Source organism: Helianthus annuus, chromosome 12 (genome assembly GCF_002127325.2).
Source record: "Helianthus annuus cultivar XRQ/B chromosome 12, HanXRQr2.0-SUNRISE, whole genome shotgun sequence".
Taxonomy (NCBI): Eukaryota; Viridiplantae; Streptophyta; class Magnoliopsida; order Asterales; family Asteraceae; genus Helianthus; species Helianthus annuus.
Window position 1 is genome coordinate 36,335,743 of NC_035444.2, and position 19,717 is coordinate 36,355,459.

A 19,717-nucleotide genomic window follows, 5' to 3' on the forward strand; every position below is an offset into this window, starting at 1 on the left:
TGCGGTGGTGTTGATAGTCGAAAGACAAGGGAGTACATGCACTAATCGGCCTTTGTCTCAATTGTTGTGTTATGTGCTTTATGTACAAGGCTTGATGCAAAATTACTATTGAGTAGGGGGTCTCACTGGAAGCAGTCTCTCTATCCTTACGGGGTAGAGGTAAGGTTGTCTACACCTTACCCTCCTCAAACCCTATTTTAGCTTTGCTATTTGTGGGATTTACTGAGTATGATGATGCTGATGACAACGACGACGACTTAAGATCATTATACACATAAGATCGATAAATGCATACAATGGTAACCATATAAGTAATTTCATAAAGCTTTTTTGTTATAAAGCTTTTAAACACCGAGAAAAAGTTTTAGGTTTAAGTCCCAAGAGATTAAAAAAAATTGTCATTAAAAAAACAAACATACTCACCAAATTCCTTTTTGTTATCACAATGCTAATTCAAAACTTGTAAAGATAAGCTAAATATACAGTTGTAATTAACACATGAAAAAAGAAACTTAGGGGTTGTTTGGCAATATTTGAATGGTTAAGTGCTGAACTAGTAAGAGGTCTGAACTATTAACTGAACTACTAAGAGGTCTGAACCATTAAGAGCCAGTATAATGTTCAACCATTCAGAGACAAATGTCTGACCAATTCAGATTAGAGGTCTTAACCATTTAGACTCAGTATAATGCTTAACCATTCAGAGGCAAATATCTTAACCATTCAGACACCTGTTCGCGAAACAAAGAGAATGAACTATTAAGTGCTCAACCAGTAAGAGGTCTGAATCATTAAGAGCCTCATTAAGAGCTAAACAAACAACCTCTTAGTCTTAATGACTAACGAAAACTTGAAGTAAATTTAATACGTTTTCTTTATGTTTTGAGAGAATAATCCTGACTTGTTATAATCTTATTTTTCTTAACCACGGGGGAAATTTACAGGACTAGATAACAGGACGTCGAACCGGTTTCTTTATTAGTCTACTGGTTAAATCGGTCAGATCAGATGAACCAGATTATATCATGAACATTATAAAAATAAATAGAGTAAAATGAAAATTGTAAAGGTTTTAATCAATTTCCAATTCGATTCCAAGAATTCCCGGTTTAACCCCTAGTTTCCCGTTCCAATTATGTTAAAACAAAATTTCAAAGTAAAAAAATGGTGGCTGATACGTGGAACCCGCTTCGTACAAGTATTTATGCATGAAGTACAACTCACCTATGAAAAAAACGGGTACCCTATGTTGTAGCAGCATGTGTAGGGTGGTGTAGTTCCATAAATACCCTTCTCTCTCTCTCTCTATCTGCAACAAGTTCCAACAACAAAACATGACCGAGTGACTCCAAACAACACGATCTGTACCTTTTTAATCTCCTCAGGTTTTAACGGTCAACTATGGGAAGATCCACCTCATCTTGTTTCAAGATCATTTCTTGTGGATGTATCAATGAATCTGTTGATCAGACTCATGTTTCTTCACAGGTATATATATATATATATATAGTTTATATTTCATAAATATGTTTTGTTTGCTTCTGTTTTCAACATAAATTTTGGTGGTGTTGAGTTGTTGACTAATGGGAGTGTGGGTTTGACTTTTGTTTGTTGGAGATCTTGATTTGTGTTAGGTAGCTGATTAAGTAAGTTGATGATGTTTTGGATATGGGAATTTTGGTTTAAGGATTTTGGGAATGTTGGATGAATAGAATCTAAAAGGATTTATGATCTTGGTTGATTTTTTGTTGTTTAATTGGATTTGTTTTGATAAATCTGCTAGATTAGTTTGATTTAATCTCTATGATTAATGCATATAATGATGGAAATATGATGATTTCAAGTTTTGGAAATTGTTGATGAAAGGGATCTAGTAAGGTGATTTGAATTTAGTGAGATTAATAATCTTATCTATAATTAGTTACTCGCTATAGCCAGTGGCGAAGCTTGACCCGAGTGACGGGGGGTCGAAAACGTATATACCCAAAAAAATTTATACGAAAAACTACATATATAACACTACTGAGTGAAAATTTTGGGGGGTCAGGCGCCCCTCCCGCCCCTTCTATACTTCGCCCCTGGCTATAGCAGAGGTCGCGGGTTTAAATCCAGCTTTTACTGGTTTACGCTTTTAATCCTCTTGAAAAGTTGAAAGCCACATGTCCGGCACAAGCTGCGTTTTACCTGATCCCACTGGTTAGTGATAGTAGTGATGGGGTCCATGAGTTTACCAGAGTAACGGGTTCTCACGGTCACAAAAGGATAATTAAGAACAAAAGAATATAAAAGTTTTATTTGATGGTTTATACATTATATTGTTTAGTTGATTTGTTTAATTGAATATGGATTAAGCTTCATATGATATGTTTTTTTATTTTTCAGAACAAAGGTCATAATAAACCGGGGTGGAGTCTTGGGAGAAAATCATCCCCAAGTCAAGTGCCAAGCAACGCAGTCGTTACCGAAAAGATATCTTCTACATCGAGTAAAGAGATCCCAGAACCAATTACTATCAGTTCTGAACCGCAAATTACTTCTAACATATCGGAAAAAACTCCTGACAATATATGGACAGAAGAAGCGCGAAACTCGATTACCAAAAATGCTGCAGTTTCAGCTACGGCTACCAAGACCGCTAGTGAAGAAGATGATGTTAAATGTGAACCCGTTCCTGATGAATCTGAATCTGAATATGAATCAGCCGTTTTTGTGATCCAGGCTGCTGTTAGGAGATTCTTGGTATGTATCTGTTTTTTTGGTAACTGTGAGAACCCGTTAGGGAAAACTCACAGGACCCACCAATACCCTGCTAACCGGTGGGTCCCTGTGTTATTGCGTCTTGACTGTGTTTTGAGATTTTTTTCTTGGTATGTATATGTTTTTTTGGTAACTGTGAGAACCTGTTAGGGAAAACTCACGGGACCCACCAATACCTTGCTAACTAGTGGGTCCTTGTGTTATTGCGTCTTGATTGTGTTTTGAGATTTGTGGTTGAATATGATTTTCAGGCTGAGAGACAACTGGTCAAACATAAAAATGTGGTCAAACTGCAAGCGGCTGTGAGAGGACATTTGGTTCGGAGTCATGCTGTGGGAACTTTGCGTTGTGTTCAAGCCATTGTCAAGATGCAAGCTCTTGTTCGTGCTCGCAGAGAAAAGGTAACAAACATACACAAAAAAAAAAAAAAAAAAAACATTTTTTAAGATTTTATTGTATCCTTTTATGTGACGCGAAACTTGAGTACAAAATAAGAGATAATACTCTTGATAGGAAAATTGATATATTTTTGTATGACGAAACATATATATCAAGCGCCCTTTTATAGAAGAATTCTAAATTTGGCAGGTATTGTGAAACATTAGAAATTAACTGCCTAAATAAATGCAAGATTCACATGTTCTTACAATCAAAATGGAAAAAATTAAAATCACTAAAATTGTGGAAAACCTTGACCTCGAAATCCGAGCTACGAATGAAGAAACTGGGACCATTAAGGTCGGGCAAACTACGTATTACTTAGGGGACCATATTACCAAATGAAGATCATTGATACAAAATATTGGAAACCATTGAGACGTTTCCTTCCTTTACTTATGGGCCCGTAACTTCAAACAGAACGAAAGTTATGCCCCTTTTAAGTTGGGCCCACCTCTGTATCAATATGGTAAATATTGTGGACTATTATTTTGTTGCAGGGAGTGCAAAACGCGGGAATTAACGCAACTCCAACGCATGTTTCCATTGAGAAGCTACTAAGTAACCGACTCGCTCGCCAGGTAAATATACTTATTTATTTTCCGATCTATTATAGCGTACGTATTTTACATTACTCATTAATATACTAATGTTCGTTTTTTTTTTTTTTTTTTGCTAAAGCTACTGGAATCTACTCCGAAGACAAAACAAATCAACATCAAATGCGATCCATCAAAATCCGACTCAGCTTGGAACTGGTTGGAGCGATGGATGTCTGTGTCTGCACCGGAAACTCTGCAGCCTCACACACCAGATCATGTTCAGGACAAAGTTGTCAATTTCACTGAAAGTGAGGTCAAAATGGTAATTTCCGCAAATAATTTCGGGGAAGCAACGGTGCGGTATGAAGAAAAAGAGAATTTGATTAACATCGAAGAAGATTCCAATGTAAAAACCCATGAAGAAGAGCCCATATCAGAATCAGTGGTGATACCTGAATCAGAAACCAAACCCATACCCATACCCGAGAATCCAGTGTCAGATACCAAACCCGAACCCGAACGCATACCCGAAGATCCAGAATCAGAAACCGAACCCAAACCAATTCCCGAGAATCCAGTATCAGAAACCGAGCCCAAACCTATACCCGAGAATCCAGTATCAGAAACCAAACCCGAACCTGAACCTGAACCTGAACCTGAACCTGAACCGATACCCGAGAATCCAGTATCAGAAACTGAACTGGAACACGCAGCCAAACAGCATGCAACAGACCAAACAGATCCAGAGGAAAGGAAAAACGTGTTTGGATCAAGAAAAGCGATCAACCCGGCATTTATTGCGGCTCAGTCAAGGTTTGAGGAGTTAACTTCACCTAAGACCAACCCATTGAAGTCACCCAATTCTGTTAAACAAGATGATGAGCCCGGTTCAGGTTCCGGTCCACCTGCAGATATCGGTTCTGATAAAAACGATACGGCAAGTACATTTTCACCAGCAGACGTCGGTTCATCTGACCTGCGGAAACCAGATAACGAGGTAGTTGCGTGTGCAGACGTTGGCTCTACGGCTCCTGGACAAGCAATGTTGGTGACAGATGCTGAACCACGTGTGGTTCAGAATGGTGGTTCGGAATGTGGAACCGAGCTGTCGATCACATCCACGCTTGACTCGCCTGATCAGTTTAAAACTGAAAACAAGAAATCCGAGGAAGTGAAAGTTTTAAATGACGCGGTTGATAATGAAGATAATAGCATAGACATTGCGGTGCCTGAAAAACAAGTTGACGAAAAGCTCGATGACACTGACACTGAGCTGGAGCCCGTGTCTAACGAGCACGAACCGCCTTTCCAGTCCTCCGTATCAGAATCTCCACAAAGCCACATGACAAACCTTGAGTCACAAGGAACGCCGTCTAGCCAGATCTCTACCACAAGTAAGAAAAATAGATCGGATAAAAAGGTATCGAGTCAAACACAAACACGAAAGTCGTGGTCATATAGTAAAAAGTCAAGCCCTGTAAGCTCAAGTGTGGATTCTGGATTAAGAAGTAGTTTGGAACAGTTGCCTAAAGACCCAAAGCCCGTGAAGCGAAGACTTGCTACTGGTTCGCCGAAACCCGATCACAGTGATCATGAACCGTCGGTCCCGGGATATATGCAGGCGACTGAATCTGCACGAGCGAAAGCGGTCGCTACCAGCTCCCCGAGGTCGAGCCCAGATGTGCATGATAAGGAAACGTATTCGAAAAAGAGACATTCGTTACCTAGTGCGGTTAACAGTAGGCACGATTCGCCTCGTATGCAGAGGTCATTGACTCAGGCATTACAAACCACAAAAGGCAATGGCAATCAAGGTAATTTCTGACCTTATGACTAGACCTTATGACTAGTGATGATATTCTAAATTTTTTTTTTTTATTAATGTTGTTTTGGATGTTGCAGAAAGGAAATGGTTGAGATAAAGTTGTAAAGGAGGAGCAAACACAGATGGGATAATATGTAAGAAAAATAGAGTTTGATTTGTTTGACAGGTAACTATGACATTTTTTTTTGATCTGTTTGGTGAGATTAAATCGAGCGGTTATCGGTTATTTGGTAGTGCAAGGAGAGTGTGGTTATTGTTTTGTATAAGCTTCTTGAAACAATGGTTTGGTTGTGTGTTGTTTGAAACAGGGTTTGGTAATTATATTTGGTTTAAACATGAGATATATAGTATTGTTGATTGTATAAACATACATGAGTGTCCATTTCAACCATCTTTTGTAGTTTTGTGCATCATGTTAGATCTGTTTTTAGTTAGGAAGTATAATATCATTATATGACAATTTGATCTAATATGTCAAAGTCCTTAATTATCAACTTATAAGACATTTGCACGACAAGAGGTTTGAACCATTAAGAGCCAATATAGTGCTTAATCGTTTAGAGACAAATGTCTGACCAATTCAGATAAAGAGAGTTTAACCATTCAGACTCAGTATAATGCTTAACCATTCAGAGGCAAATGTCTAAATCATTTAGATATCTGCTCGCGAAACAGTCTGAAACATTAAGTGGTGAACCAGTCTGAACCATTAAAAACCTTATTAAGAGCTAAACAAACATCCTTTTAGAATTTTACTACAATGGAAACGTTGTAAAGGATTATGCAATATTAATTCCAAACTAAAAAGAAATAGACAAGGCAATAGAACTGGCCATGTAGGCAATAAAGCTACACTGTTTATAGACAAACAAATCCCTTACCACATAATATATTTCATACGTATCTTATAGCTTAAAAAAATTAAAATAAAATTTAAGAGAAGATACCACCTTTAAATCTTTAATTAGAGAAATTAACCAAATCATGTAATTAAAAACAAATAATTAGATCTTATATATAAAAACTAGTTTAGTTAGTCAATTTGAGAAATTATTAAATTAAAGTTAAACTTGTATATTTCATAAATTTATTAGTAATCTAACTTCTTTAATCTCGAACACCATTGCAGATTAAAAACAATGGGCTTCGAGAGGGGTTTTGGCAATTTGGCCCATCAGAAAGAAAAAGCATAGCCTCCTTTAGAGGTGTATAAAAAAACTGGTTTTAAAATTGAAACCGGAAAAAAAACTGAAATCGGTTTTTTTTTAACTGGTTTTTTCATAACCGGTTTTTTTTTAACCGGTTTTTTTTAACCGCCGGTTTTTATACCGGTTACTATTCTTGACTTCAAAAACCGGTTATTAACCGAACCGGTTATTAAAAAACCGGTTAAAACCGGTAAAAAACCGGTTTTTTTTGGGAAAAACCGGTTAAAAACCAGTCCCAACCGGTTATACCGGTTATTGTTTTGGACCTCAAAAACCGGTTAGTAACCGGAACCGGTTATATAAAAAAAAACCGGTTTTTATTTTGGGTGAAAAAACCAAAACCGGTTTTTGAAAAAAACCGATTTTTACACCTCTAGCCTCCTTGCAGAGGTGGCAGGCTCTATCCTAAGCTGACCCGGGTTTTTATCCCACCGTGTGTTATGCCGACGGTATGGTTTTCCGGGGGAACGCCCAAGCCAAACTCAGAAGCCAGCGTGGGCCCGGTTAAGACAACATAGCCTGGCCGGAGTCGGGCAACGGGACTCTCCAATTTGGGGAGTGCGATAGCCTAATACAAGAAAGTCGTCGTTCCAGAAAAAAAAAACAGTTTCATCTATCTACTATCGTTCACTCTACTTTTTTTCTCTCTTTGTTTCTTCAAATCCAGCCGGAACATCACCTGCTCCGACTCCACACCCTCTCCACTTCATCTATCTTCAACATCTCCGAACACTACACACACATACCTGAAGGATGACCACCCAATCTACCCACCAATGTCATCAAACTACGTATAACCCACCCCATTCTCTTCAAATATATCATCGGCCAACTCCTTTTCTACCGGTGAATTCTACCAATTCTGACCACTTCACAGGACACCACCAAGACTTCCTCTCCTTCCCTCAATTTTTTCGGGTAGGCTTCAAGTTTTCCCACTGACGTCGATTGTGATGGGAATATTAGGTGGCCGGCGATTTCGATTGTGGTGGGGGAAGTTAGGTGGTCGGCAATTCGATTCTGGTGTAACCGGTTGACGGAGACAGATCTTACGCCGGTGGAGGTGACAGAGGAGATCCGGTTGACAGTGATATGACGGGAGAGAGCGGTGGTGAAACTGAGTCGTCGGAACAAAGTTGTGGAGCCGAAATAGTGATGTTCTGGCAGGATTCGAAGAAACGGGGAGAGTGAAAAGTAAAGTGAATGATATTTGTACTGTTTTTGGCAATTTTTAAACTAATGGACTGTAATGGTTAATTTTAACAAACCGTATGAACGAAAAACATAACTAACTCTTTATTTATTTTAATTTTAATATAAGGGGCATTATGGTCATTTCAAATAAACTAACAGATTAATTTGATGGCGTTAATGAGAGTGGATTGTAAATGTTACAAAAGTGAAAGTAAAGAGACTGTTTTAACAATTTTTAAACTAATGGACTGTAATAGTTATTTTTAACCAACAATAAAAGTAATAAAACTCCAATAAATAACTTTCAAGCTTCTAACATTCATTATCTCTAAAACTTATTTAGTTAAATTCAATAAAATCAACCAAAATCTATCCTCTTACTCTATCAATACTACCATAAATAAGAACCTATGTGTCACATTTCCTCTATTTGATAGAGAATATTGAGGGAATTCTTTTAGGACATCCACATGTAAAAAAAAATATAAAATTAAGACTACTTATTTGGATTTTATCTCTTATTTCAACACAATTAATATATTACGGAACGAAACTATTGCAAGGTATAGAACTTATTCCATATCAGTTGTATGAACAACCAATGTGGGGTTTATATACCATATAAGCTCTCTAAAACATGAACATAGAAGCCCCTATTGTATAGTGGTGGCGACGTCGTCTAGGGTCACAAGAGGCTTTTTTTCTGCTAACCCTAGACATGCGAAGGAGCGGAGGCTTCCTGTGGTGGGAATTGGCGACGGCAAAGCGCCGGCAACAGCCAGCCACCATGTGGCACTTTTACATAGAAGATTATAGAGGACATAATTACAACCTTAAGTCCTTATAGCATCACTAATGTATTGCTTGTTCTAATATCCCCTAACCACAATAACCAAAGTGTTGTCCATAACCAGTTATGTAAAATTTCCACAAGAAAACTCTCAACCCCTCTACTTGGTAAATAAAAAAGTAACAACAATTGTACGATTGCCATTAAAAGATAGGTCGGTCAACACCAACCAAAACACGAACAAGAAAATCAAAAGTGTTGACCCCAAAAGGCCATCATCAAGCATAAACCAACCAACATGTGTATCAACCAAAATTTTAAATTATAGAAAAAACAAAACAGGAATGACGATATGACTGCCAGGACGTGGTTGAGCACACAACTCAGATTTTGCACAAAAATGCACCCTTTTACACCAACTCAACTCAACTCAACTCAAAAATGGATGATTTATGTACCCGTTATTTCCCTGTCCATTTTCATTCTTTTTGCACTTTGTGCATCTTGCAAGCTATTATTAATTCGTTGTGATGAAGAAGAAGAAGAATCATGCTGAAAGACACAGTTTGCACCGTGTCGACATCCCCTTGAGCTATTAAAATAAATACACGGCTTATTGCTCTTCGGTTTCATATCGCGTGTTTTCTGGTTACTACTATTATTATTGTTATTATTCACCGCTTCTGGTTTATCTCCCCCATGCTGCTGAATCAGACTCTTGTAATAGTTTATATCCTTCTTAGCTGGCGGATTTGGATTTACCTCTGGCAGTGGTGGTAGAGGCGTTTGCAGATTCGGAACAGAAACAGGAGCCGGTACATGAACAGGAACAGGTCCCACCCTGTTTGGTGGTGCATAATGGGTGCCGCTAGAAGACGGTGTCGAAAACGGGAGATGGGTTGGTCGGGTGTGGACGGGTATCGGTGGGTCAGGTAAAGATACGGCTGGCGGCAATGTGGTGGGCACTGGTGGCGGTTGAGAAATTTGTTGACTAGATGTGGACGGGCCATGAGTCGAGACTAGTTTCTCGATTAACCCCGGGTCGCTGAGAATTTTAATGAGCAGGTTTGGGTCGATTAGGTTTCCTTGAGTGGTGTTCGACATTGCTGCGTTTAGAGCGGAATAGGCGGCGGTTATTACATCCGGTTCGACACCAGGGACCATCCCAGGTGGCGGCATCCCATTGGTTGTTGAAAGAGGTGTTGCAGATGATGATGACGTGTCAGGTGCCGTGTCTTCATCTTCAATGGGAGTGACGGGGATCACGGGAGTATGCTGATCACTGTAATACAATTCATCTGCCCCCATTGCTGGTGCAGGGCTGCAAAAACAATAGTTAACTTTATATCAATATATACAGAATGGAAAAAAGTTTAATAAATTTATATAAATATAAAAAACCAACTTCGGTGGAACAGCCGATGGTCGTGGATATATTGCTTCCAGCATTCTCATCTCCCGTTGACTTTCGACCTGTACTTCTTTGCTTTCTTCTCCGGCCGCCACTTGCCACGTGGGATCCAAAATGAACTGTGAAATTTAATACAAATTAAAAATTGTACACAAACTATTATGTTGAATTTCAGTAGATAGTGATGTATAAGCTTGGTTTGGGCCTTAAATGGCGCTCATCGAAAGCGCGATGCGCATGACGCAGTGATGAGATCGCATCAGCAATGCGGTTCCATGATGTGCATGTTATGCAGTCTGAAGCAATCTGATGCGTTATGTGGATTGACTAGTATTTGACCAATTGGAACATCGATTGCAATGGCTGAGTTTCTCAAATCTGGCCACCGGTCAAACAAATATGACCATTAGTTAAGCAATGGGTTTGGGTATTTCAAACATATTAAACCATCGACCGAACAAATCTGACCATTGATGATGAAAATATCTTATTTAGTTTTAAAAGTTCACAATTTAAAATATTATCGAGAGTAAAATGCCATTTCCATCCCTGATGTTTTGCCAGTTTTGCAACTTTCATCCAAAGGTTTTCTTTTTTCCAAAATATTTGAAATCTTGCCATTTTCATCTAGCTCGTTAACTCCATTCATTTTTTCCATTAAAACGGGTATTTTCGTCTTTTTTTAATACTTGTACATTATGCTAAATGCTTGTACATAAAGTGAAAAAGACCTAATTGCCTTTTAAGTTAACAAAAAAGACAAAAATACCCCTGTCTTAACGGAGAAAAATGGATGAAGTTCACAAGCCGGATGAAAATGGCAAGATTTCAAACCTTTTGGATCTGGATGCGAAAAAACAAAGGATGAAAATCACAAAACTTGCCAAACCTTAGGGACGAAATGGCATTTTACTCTATTCTTATCTATAAATACACTTTTAGTATTTTTTTTTAATAACAAACACGACGCATAGGTAGGTAATACGCTCGCCTCATACATCGGCTTTTAGGATCAAAACGCATCGGAGTGCCACATGCTTATATGTGTACATATTATGATATAAGTGGTTTTTTGATGTAATTAATCAACTTAAGACATTCTTTTGCATTTAACATTGTTTTGGTTAGATTATTATTCTATCATTCAGATTGTTTAATAAACAATCATACTTTATCGACACCATGTCATACAGTGAGTTAAACAAGTACTAAACATTTGGTTTCATTAATAACAAGTACTAATCACTACTACATCGTATGGTTTTCTCAAAAGACATAAATGCAGAAGTTAAATATAAGTTCTGTTAGAAAAAACAGAGCTTCTTGATCAGTATCTTTTACTACCTTATTGCCAGAAAACCTCAAAAGATTTAGTGGCAGAACAATTACATACAATATGACAGGTGAAAATGCAAAATATAACTGCATAAGTTATTGCAAACTTTCACAACTTTCGAATGCACTCGTAAAGAAAGTCATCTCAAATATGTAGGTCTGTAAACGAACCAAACGTTCTTGAATTGTCCGGACTCCGGAGGGAAGGTCGTTTATGTTCGTTCGTCTATTTAAATAAACGAACGAACATGAACAATTTTTTTGTTCATTTGATTAAACGAATGAACATGAACACACATTATGTTCGTTCATCTATGTTCGTAAACGTCCGTTTATTTACGTTCGTTCATTCATATATATATACATATAAACATTACACTGGATTTCTAACTAGTTATATAAAAGTACTTGGGCTTCCTAGGGATAAAAAATGAGCTTTTGAAATGAACTTATTGTAATTAATCACTAACTGACATAAAAAAACTACTTTTATGTTTGTTTGTATTCAGTTAATTATGTTCATCTGTGTTCGTTATGTTTATTAAAATTATGTTCATATAAGTTTGTTTGTTTATGTTCGCTTAGGCTTTGAACGAAGAAACATAAACGAACACGAACATGCTCATTTTCTTAACGAACGAACACGAACCAAAAAATGTGATATGTTTGTGTTCATTCGGTTCGTTTGCCTACCAATATGAACACTTCAGACAAAATCGTTTTGGATTAAAAAATAAATGGTCGCAACCAACACAAAACTTAAGCTTATATCTAAATTACTTGCATTACGATATAACATTATAACCTAATAAATCACTTTTTTTAAATTTTCTTATTGTTTCGAGTTTTGACTACATAGGTTGTGAGTCATAGAACATCGACAATCATAATATTAAGAATTTATAAGCATGAACAAAATAACTTACTCTAGAAGGACATTTCCACTGGATGACAGGTATTTGAGACAATTTGTTCTGCAATAAGTTTGCAGGCTGAATGCCTTCAAAGCCAGGTGGCAAATTGTCATCAGAACTTGCTCCACCCGAATGCCATGACCACGAGTCCTTTGCTTGGAGATGATCTTGACCGCCCAACCCTACTTGAGAAGGAGATTCATCGGATAAGAACAGCTTTACCTATTATTAAACATTAGTGTTAGCCAATTAAAGGTTTTGCCCTCATCGCCTATTCTGACAAAAAGAACACATATAAAAGAAATTCAGTCATTGCACACCACCCAAAATTCTAAACCTTTACACATACGCTAATCACATCGAGTTTCAAAAGATCTTGCTAAACTTAAGCAACATTCAGATTTAAATCCTTCGCCCTCGACATTTGTGTTTTCAGACTGATTGTCTTATATTGTAACTTTGAGTCACTAATTAGTAATTATCTAGGGTTCTGGGGTCGAATAAAATGAGTTTCATACTACTAGCTGCAACAAAACTAACTGTCAAAATGTGAAATAAAGGAACCTTTTTTAGTTTTATCTCCATTTTACAATCCATCATCCTTTTTCACCGAAAAAAGGTTCTTGGTGGTTAATTTATCAGTTAGTTCCTTAAATAATCAGACTTTCCAAATACTCAAACATTATCTGATTATTAGATCTTCAAACAACAAAAGCACAGCTAAACACTATCCTATACGACCCATTTTTATTATAGGGTTACTGATTCCGCTTATTTAACAGGAATCGGGAAAGAGGCAAACTTGAAGCAGCAGTTCCGGCTCTTAAAAAGAATGTTAAATGATTGGTGGCAAATATCTAAGTTCATGTTAGCAAATGTCAACTCTATGTTCATGTTAGCATCTGATTCCACACTTTTATCTAAAGATTTTTCCAACTCCAATATGGCGCAAAAACTGGCATAACCATTAGTTACTTCTCACAAACTTCTCTAAAGATGAAATTTGAACTGCTTCCTCAAATATTCAGCAACATCAGGTATAAATTATGCATTCTACTACCCAGGCGATCACTTTGTTTCGGGTGCAGACGGTTCAAATAGATGGGCTTTATCTAATAAAGCGCCATCTTATCTTTGTATTTTATTTTATTTGATTTTTTTTAATCTTATGAATAACAGATGGACATTAGCTCCACGATCTCTATATAGTGATGCACGATTCCTTTCTTCTTCATACTTAGACTCATGAGCCATGTGATTCAAGGTTAGTTTTTTTATTTGTTTCTTCTCAACCGCACACTATCTTTCTGTGTTCTTCTATTCACTGTTTCTTTCTTCAAAATCACAGCAACATTCAAGTTTCTACTTCTACTTTTGAACTTTTGGTATTGTGTTTTACTCTTAAGTACTTTTGATCCTAACAATGATTTTAATTAATAATTATAACGCTTTCTTTATTATATATTTGTAGTATAGTATAATATTCAATACATAAAATATCTTATAGTCTTTGTTCCTCTATGTACGCTTTTTTATTCAGAGTAGTGTTTTTTTTGCACCTTTCGCCTCAGCTCCGGGCGAGGCCTAACCGCCTTGAGTGCACATCTTGCCTTTGAGAACATAGTTTTCTAGGTTTCTTATGAAATCTCCAAGCAATACAGAATCAAAAGTTACTGTTAAGTTACTTCTTACAAACGTCTAAAGATGAAATTTTAACTACTTCCTCAAATATCAGGTTTAAATTAAAAAAGAATCATTTATGTTTTCTTCTACACATACAAAAAGGCTAACATAGTATTTCCTAGGTTTCTTATGGCATCTCCAATCAATACAAAACCAATGATCCACCTTTACTTAATACAAACTAAATTCATAAGAAACCATTATTAACATAGTTATCTCACATATATTTCAAGAAATACCATCAATTCACCAAGTTATAATGAGTAAACATGTAAAACCGCCTTCATTAACTCAACAAAGGTCATGTAAAACAGGCATGATATATAGATTTCAAGGAAGAGCACCCTCCTTCACCTCTAATATCACTATGAAAATACAACTTACAAAGTGATTAATCATCATCCAACAAAATGTTAAGCCACAATTCACAAAGCATCTTCAATACCACAAAGAACAGCATGCACATTTCAGCAGTAAACAAATTCATCCACATATGATGCAAGTATTCCAATTCAGAAACCATTTCATCCTCAAATCTCATTAAAACAGCCACATTCATATTTTAGTGTCAGCCCATATCAGACACCAACATTATCATTTTAGCATTATAACTTTTTTTAACACAAGTGACAGTTATTTCATCAAAAAAAAACTTTTAAACTTTTAATCACTAATTTATGTTAAAGAGTAAAAATGCAGCTCTATAATAGATTGCAGGATCTTCTCACTTAGGCAAAAAACCAACAACTACCGATGATAGAGATCGACCAAAATCACAACCGCATGCATAACTGAACCATTTTTACCACTTACATTATACGTACCTTCACCTCGTTTGGCACTTTGAACATACAATCTACAAAGTAAACTTATTATCCAACAAATATAAAGCCACAAAGCATCATCATCAAAAGAACCATTACATCCTCAAATCCCAACAAAAGAACCACATTCAAATCAGTATCAACCCATACAAATTCTGATGCAAATTCAACACCAACATCATCATTTCAGCATCATAACCTTTTAACACAGGATACACATTCAGCAGTAAACAAATTCATCTATGCAAGTATTTCAATTCACAAACCATTTCATCCTCAAATCTCATTAAAAACAGCCACATTCATATTTTCCTGTGAATCCATACAAAGTTTGACGCAAATTCAACACAAATAATAACATATCATTAAAAGAACCACATTTCATCCTCAAATCCCATTAATAACATTATCATTTCAGTATTATATGTTTTGAACACAGTTGACAGTATTATCATTTCATCAGAAAACTTTTTTATTACTTATATCAATATTTAAGTTTTAGCAGTCGTAATGCAGCTCAATAATCAATTGCAGAATCAACTAACAGTCCAACAAATCCCCCAACTTCTCACTTTATGTACATAATCAACAACTAAAACTAACTCAAATCACATTTTTAACGGTTATATTATATATACCTGACACAGATTTAAATCTGAGGCCCAAGAAACTCTCTTTGATTTCTGCAACCCTCGCATGTTTACAAAACAAATACAACAATTTCGATTTCGATTTCGATATCAATTTCTGGAAAATTGATGTGGATTATGTGATGGATTACACACACACACACAACGAATTCGGAGGGATAGAAAACCCTAACTTTAGTTACTTTTGCTTCGTCTAAAACCCTAGATTGAGTAACGTGTTGACGAAGGTAAGTTGTAATGTAATGGTGGTGAATCTAAGAGGATGACGGAGAGTATCGTCCGATGATGTGGATTAGGGATCGGTTGATGACGGTGGTTGGAGGACGATGACGGTGGCGATTGACGGAGGCTAGGTCATGAGAGAAGAGAGAGAGAGAGATGAATGAAATAATAAAAACTAAAAAAGTAAGTAATTGAGATCGAGGGTGACAGATAGATTCAATTGTATATATGTCATCCCTCAACTAACCATCAATTCTACATTTGGTCCTTTATTCGTGTGGTGTGATGCCACGTCGTGTCGTGTCGGGTCAGGTCGGATCGGATCAAGTCTGCTTAAATTTGTGTTGTGTTTTAGGTTGACTTTTTTGTGTTCATGACTAATACCTAATTTGTATTATTTTAATTGTTTTTGTGTATTTATCTCATTCAAAATTAATACTTATGTTTATAGATTTAGCTCGAGATCATTCAAAACTAATACGGCTGTTTATAGATTTAGCTTGAGGTAAACAAATGGAAGTACTCAGAGAATATACTACTAGAATTAAAACTTGTTTTTTCGTGTCGTGTTAATAATTAGCGCCACGGTCTAGTTAGAAGCTAGAGAGCATAGTATAGTATTACAATAGTTTAGCAAACATATCAAAATTACACCATGCATTTCATTCTAATAAATGAAAAGTTTTTCTACACTTGATCCAAGGAAAGAGTACACCTTAATGTCTTCGAATACTTTTTCAGGTTTTAATTCAACATTGTTGAATATATTATCATTTCGCGCCCTAAAAAACAAATGAGTAAAAAAGCACTATAGTTGGTATCAACTTTTTGTAATTTGTGTTTACAATTGCGAATGAGGAAACCTGCAATACTTCTTTTATCGAATTCTTGAATAAACCCATGATTTTGCACCACACTTTGATTCTAAATAGAATAAACTAAAAGTTATAACGACATTAAGGAAGCCATATTCAAAATTATATATTCTAAATGATACATCTTAGATTTCGTCACAACGATGTACTCAGGTTTTTATAATATTATATATCAAAACTATTTAAGTTAAAAAATAACATTATATTTTAAACGAACAATCAAAGAAAAATGAATGGTCACATTATACAAGGGCGGCCCTATGTACTAGGTCATGGGTTCACGGGAACCCACTAAGTTTCAAAATTGTAATTCTAATAGACATTATATATAACAAAATCTGGAGTGCACCCACATAAATAATTATAGGTGAATTCACATCTCACAATCAATCAGTGTTCCTCCGGCTAATTGTCTTGTTTCCATTCAAAGGGTCTTGGGTTTGAGTCATATTCATGTACTTTTTGTTAAAAAAAAAAAAAAACTAAAATTGATTTAAACCCAATTTAGATTTTAGGGTTTTGGTCAGCATACTCACAAACATAAGTGCAGGCACACAACTTAAAAACAAGTCGTCCATTTTGCTTCAACCTTTCGTCCCTCACACGCCTCGTCGTAATCTGATTTCACTCATTGGATCTCACTCATTGGAGCCCAAATTCGAGTTTCAAAGACGTAAACTACTATTTTTATTAATATGCTAAATGCTAATGGAACTTTTAATTAGTTTGAAATTGTATATTAGTTTCCAATCTCCTAATTTGCTAATGGAATCATTAGGTACATTTCCAATTTCTTATTTCCCAGTTAGTTTGAAATTGTGAATATGAATATTGATAATTTGCTAACGGAATGATTATCTAAACTTGAATTAGACAATTAGTAATCTTAAATTGTTGAAACAAGTTTCGGTCGAATATGTAATGCAACGTTTTCGAAAGAAGAAATCTCGTACAAAACAACTATAGGTAGTTTTTAAATTGGTAAAGCCCATTGTATTTATATTATGCGTTTTTTTTTAATTTCTAATGACAATGTTTTTCTATTATTATATTATATTTTTTATTATATGATGAACCTTACCCGATCTGAACCATCAAACTAACCTGTAAATTTTATGTATTGTTCTATGAAGTTGTTGGAACAAAATATTCCTTCTGAACCTGTCGCAAGAAACGAGCCGCTTCTTGTTTTTGCCGAACTCATGTATCCTTAATAGGAATCAACCAACCTCTGACAATTGGTATCAAAGTCAGAATAACACAAAAAAGAAAACTAAACTCGTTATTTGCGATTGATTCGATAAAAAGGGTTACATGTCTTCCTTCTATATATAATCCTTACAAACCTTAATAAACAAAAAACCTATTTGATTTAGGATGATAAAAAAACTATCTTAAAAAACAACCCTCCAAGTTTATAACCTGGCCAATTCTTACCCAAACTTTTTCAAGATTAATTTATCAATTATTGGATTGGTCTCAAGTTCTCGTGTTCCAAACCAAAATTTGATTATCTTTGCATAACCTATATGTTCGCACCTATCGACACGCGATGGAGTGCTCGATTCAATCCGGTTATGTAAATGTGGGAAATCTTTAACTAGGATTGGTGAAAGTCAATACTTGATTTGGATAAAAGTGTGATCAAGGTAAGTTCATGTCACACCCCGATATTTCCACGTATTACCGGTGGGCCCGGTGGGGAGTATCGTGACGTAGTTGATATCATCATAGTCAATTTATCACAATTCAATGCACAGCGAAAGTCTAAAGTAAAATATATTACAAACCAAATGAAAGTAACATATGTATTACAAACGGAATGTAAAGGATCCACAGGCGGATCAAAACAAAAGAAGATATGCGGCGTTGGGATAATGATCGAGGGGAGAGGTTCTCCACTAAAAGTATTCGCCAAGAGTTAGAGCTGAAAGGGACGGTTCCTAGCGACTGTGGATGCTTCAAATGGAATGCTTGGGCTCCTCTCAAGGTTAACTACTTAGTTTGGCGGGCCGAGCTTAGGAGAATTGCGGATAAACTAAACTTGGTGAAAAGAGGGATTAATATCACAAACAATCTTTGTAGCAGGTGCGGAATAAACGAGGAATCAAGCGACCATCTCTTCGTATCTTGCTTATGGGCTAAAGCGGTTTGGTGGAACATTCAAAGGTGGCTAAAAATCTCTGTGGACTGCGAGTGGGTTTCGGTTTCGCAAATATTTGAGCACATCTCGGTTCAAGTTGGATCAAAAAAGTGGAAGCAAATAGTGCAAATGGTGGCTATGGCGTGTATGTGGAGACTATGGTTAGCACGAAACGTAAAGGAGTTCAACGACAACATTGTCCCCGTCCAGACTATTGTGGAGTTGACAAAAGAAGAATCATTCTTGTGGATGAAGAATAGAGCAAAGGGTATCTCAACGGGCTGGAACGAGTGGGTCACTTTTGACATTTCTGCTATATTGTAATTGAATTTGTTCTTTGAACTGGTGTATTTTTTTTCCAGCCCCTTGCTGGCTTCTATATCTATATATAGATGGTTGTTCAAAAAAAAAAGGTTAATGTTTTGGGTTTATCAATCAAGTTAGAATTCGATTGTCATCCCTAGGTGTGCATGTGACTAGGTGGTAAAAAAGTAAGATATACTTCAGAAACAAAATTAAAAGAGCATTTCTTACACAAATATATCAACTAAGGGTGGTGATACATTGACAAAGGTAAATTTAAACGGGGAGGTATTAGGTTCAAGTATCACAAACGACAGAGATTAAAAGAAAGTTATCGTAAAAATTTTTTTTTTCTCAAAACATGCTTACATTCTGTGGCATCCCTTATTTTCACATTAATTTTCATAACTAAACTAGTATTTTATACTAAACTATTTTTAGTTTCATATGATATAAAATAATAAAAGAAATAATTAATATTTAAAAATACTTTTACATTATTATACAGGGTAAATTTATTCTACAAAGACTCTTAAAAATAAGAAGTATACAAATGCACAATGGATTGCAAAATATAACACAATGTCCAACAAAATATAACAC

General features: G+C 36.0%; 3 protein-coding genes across 3 annotated transcripts; 2 read left to right on the forward strand and 1 right to left on the reverse strand.

The window, feature by feature from the left end:
* Positions 1-1,264: 1,264 nt before the first annotated feature.
* On the forward strand, positions 1,265-5,932 carry LOC110894754 (protein IQ-DOMAIN 32). The gene is made up of 6 exons (XM_022141989.2): positions 1,265-1,488; positions 2,383-2,739; positions 3,009-3,158; positions 3,696-3,776; positions 3,877-5,551; positions 5,640-5,932. The coding sequence occupies exons 1-6, from the start codon at positions 1,402-1,404 to the stop codon at positions 5,657-5,659; spliced, it is 2,370 nt and encodes a 789-aa protein (XP_021997681.1). The 5' UTR covers positions 1,265-1,401; the 3' UTR covers positions 5,660-5,932.
* Positions 5,933-8,922: 2,990 nt separating this feature from the next.
* On the reverse strand, positions 8,923-15,987 carry LOC110894755 (zinc finger CCCH domain-containing protein 6). The gene is made up of 4 exons (XM_022141990.2): positions 15,560-15,987; positions 12,427-12,636; positions 10,160-10,284; positions 8,923-10,075 (listed from the first exon to the last, which is right to left on the reverse strand). The coding sequence occupies exons 1-4, from the start codon at positions 15,617-15,619 to the stop codon at positions 9,205-9,207; spliced, it is 1,266 nt and encodes a 421-aa protein (XP_021997682.1). The 5' UTR covers positions 15,620-15,987; the 3' UTR covers positions 8,923-9,204.
* A 2,542-nt stretch (positions 15,988-18,529) lies between these two features.
* Positions 18,530-19,135, forward strand: LOC110892768. Its single transcript, XM_022139917.1, has one exon. The coding sequence runs from the start codon at positions 18,530-18,532 to the stop codon at positions 19,133-19,135; it is 606 nt and encodes a 201-aa protein (XP_021995609.1).
* Positions 19,136-19,717: the final 582 nt, after the last annotated feature.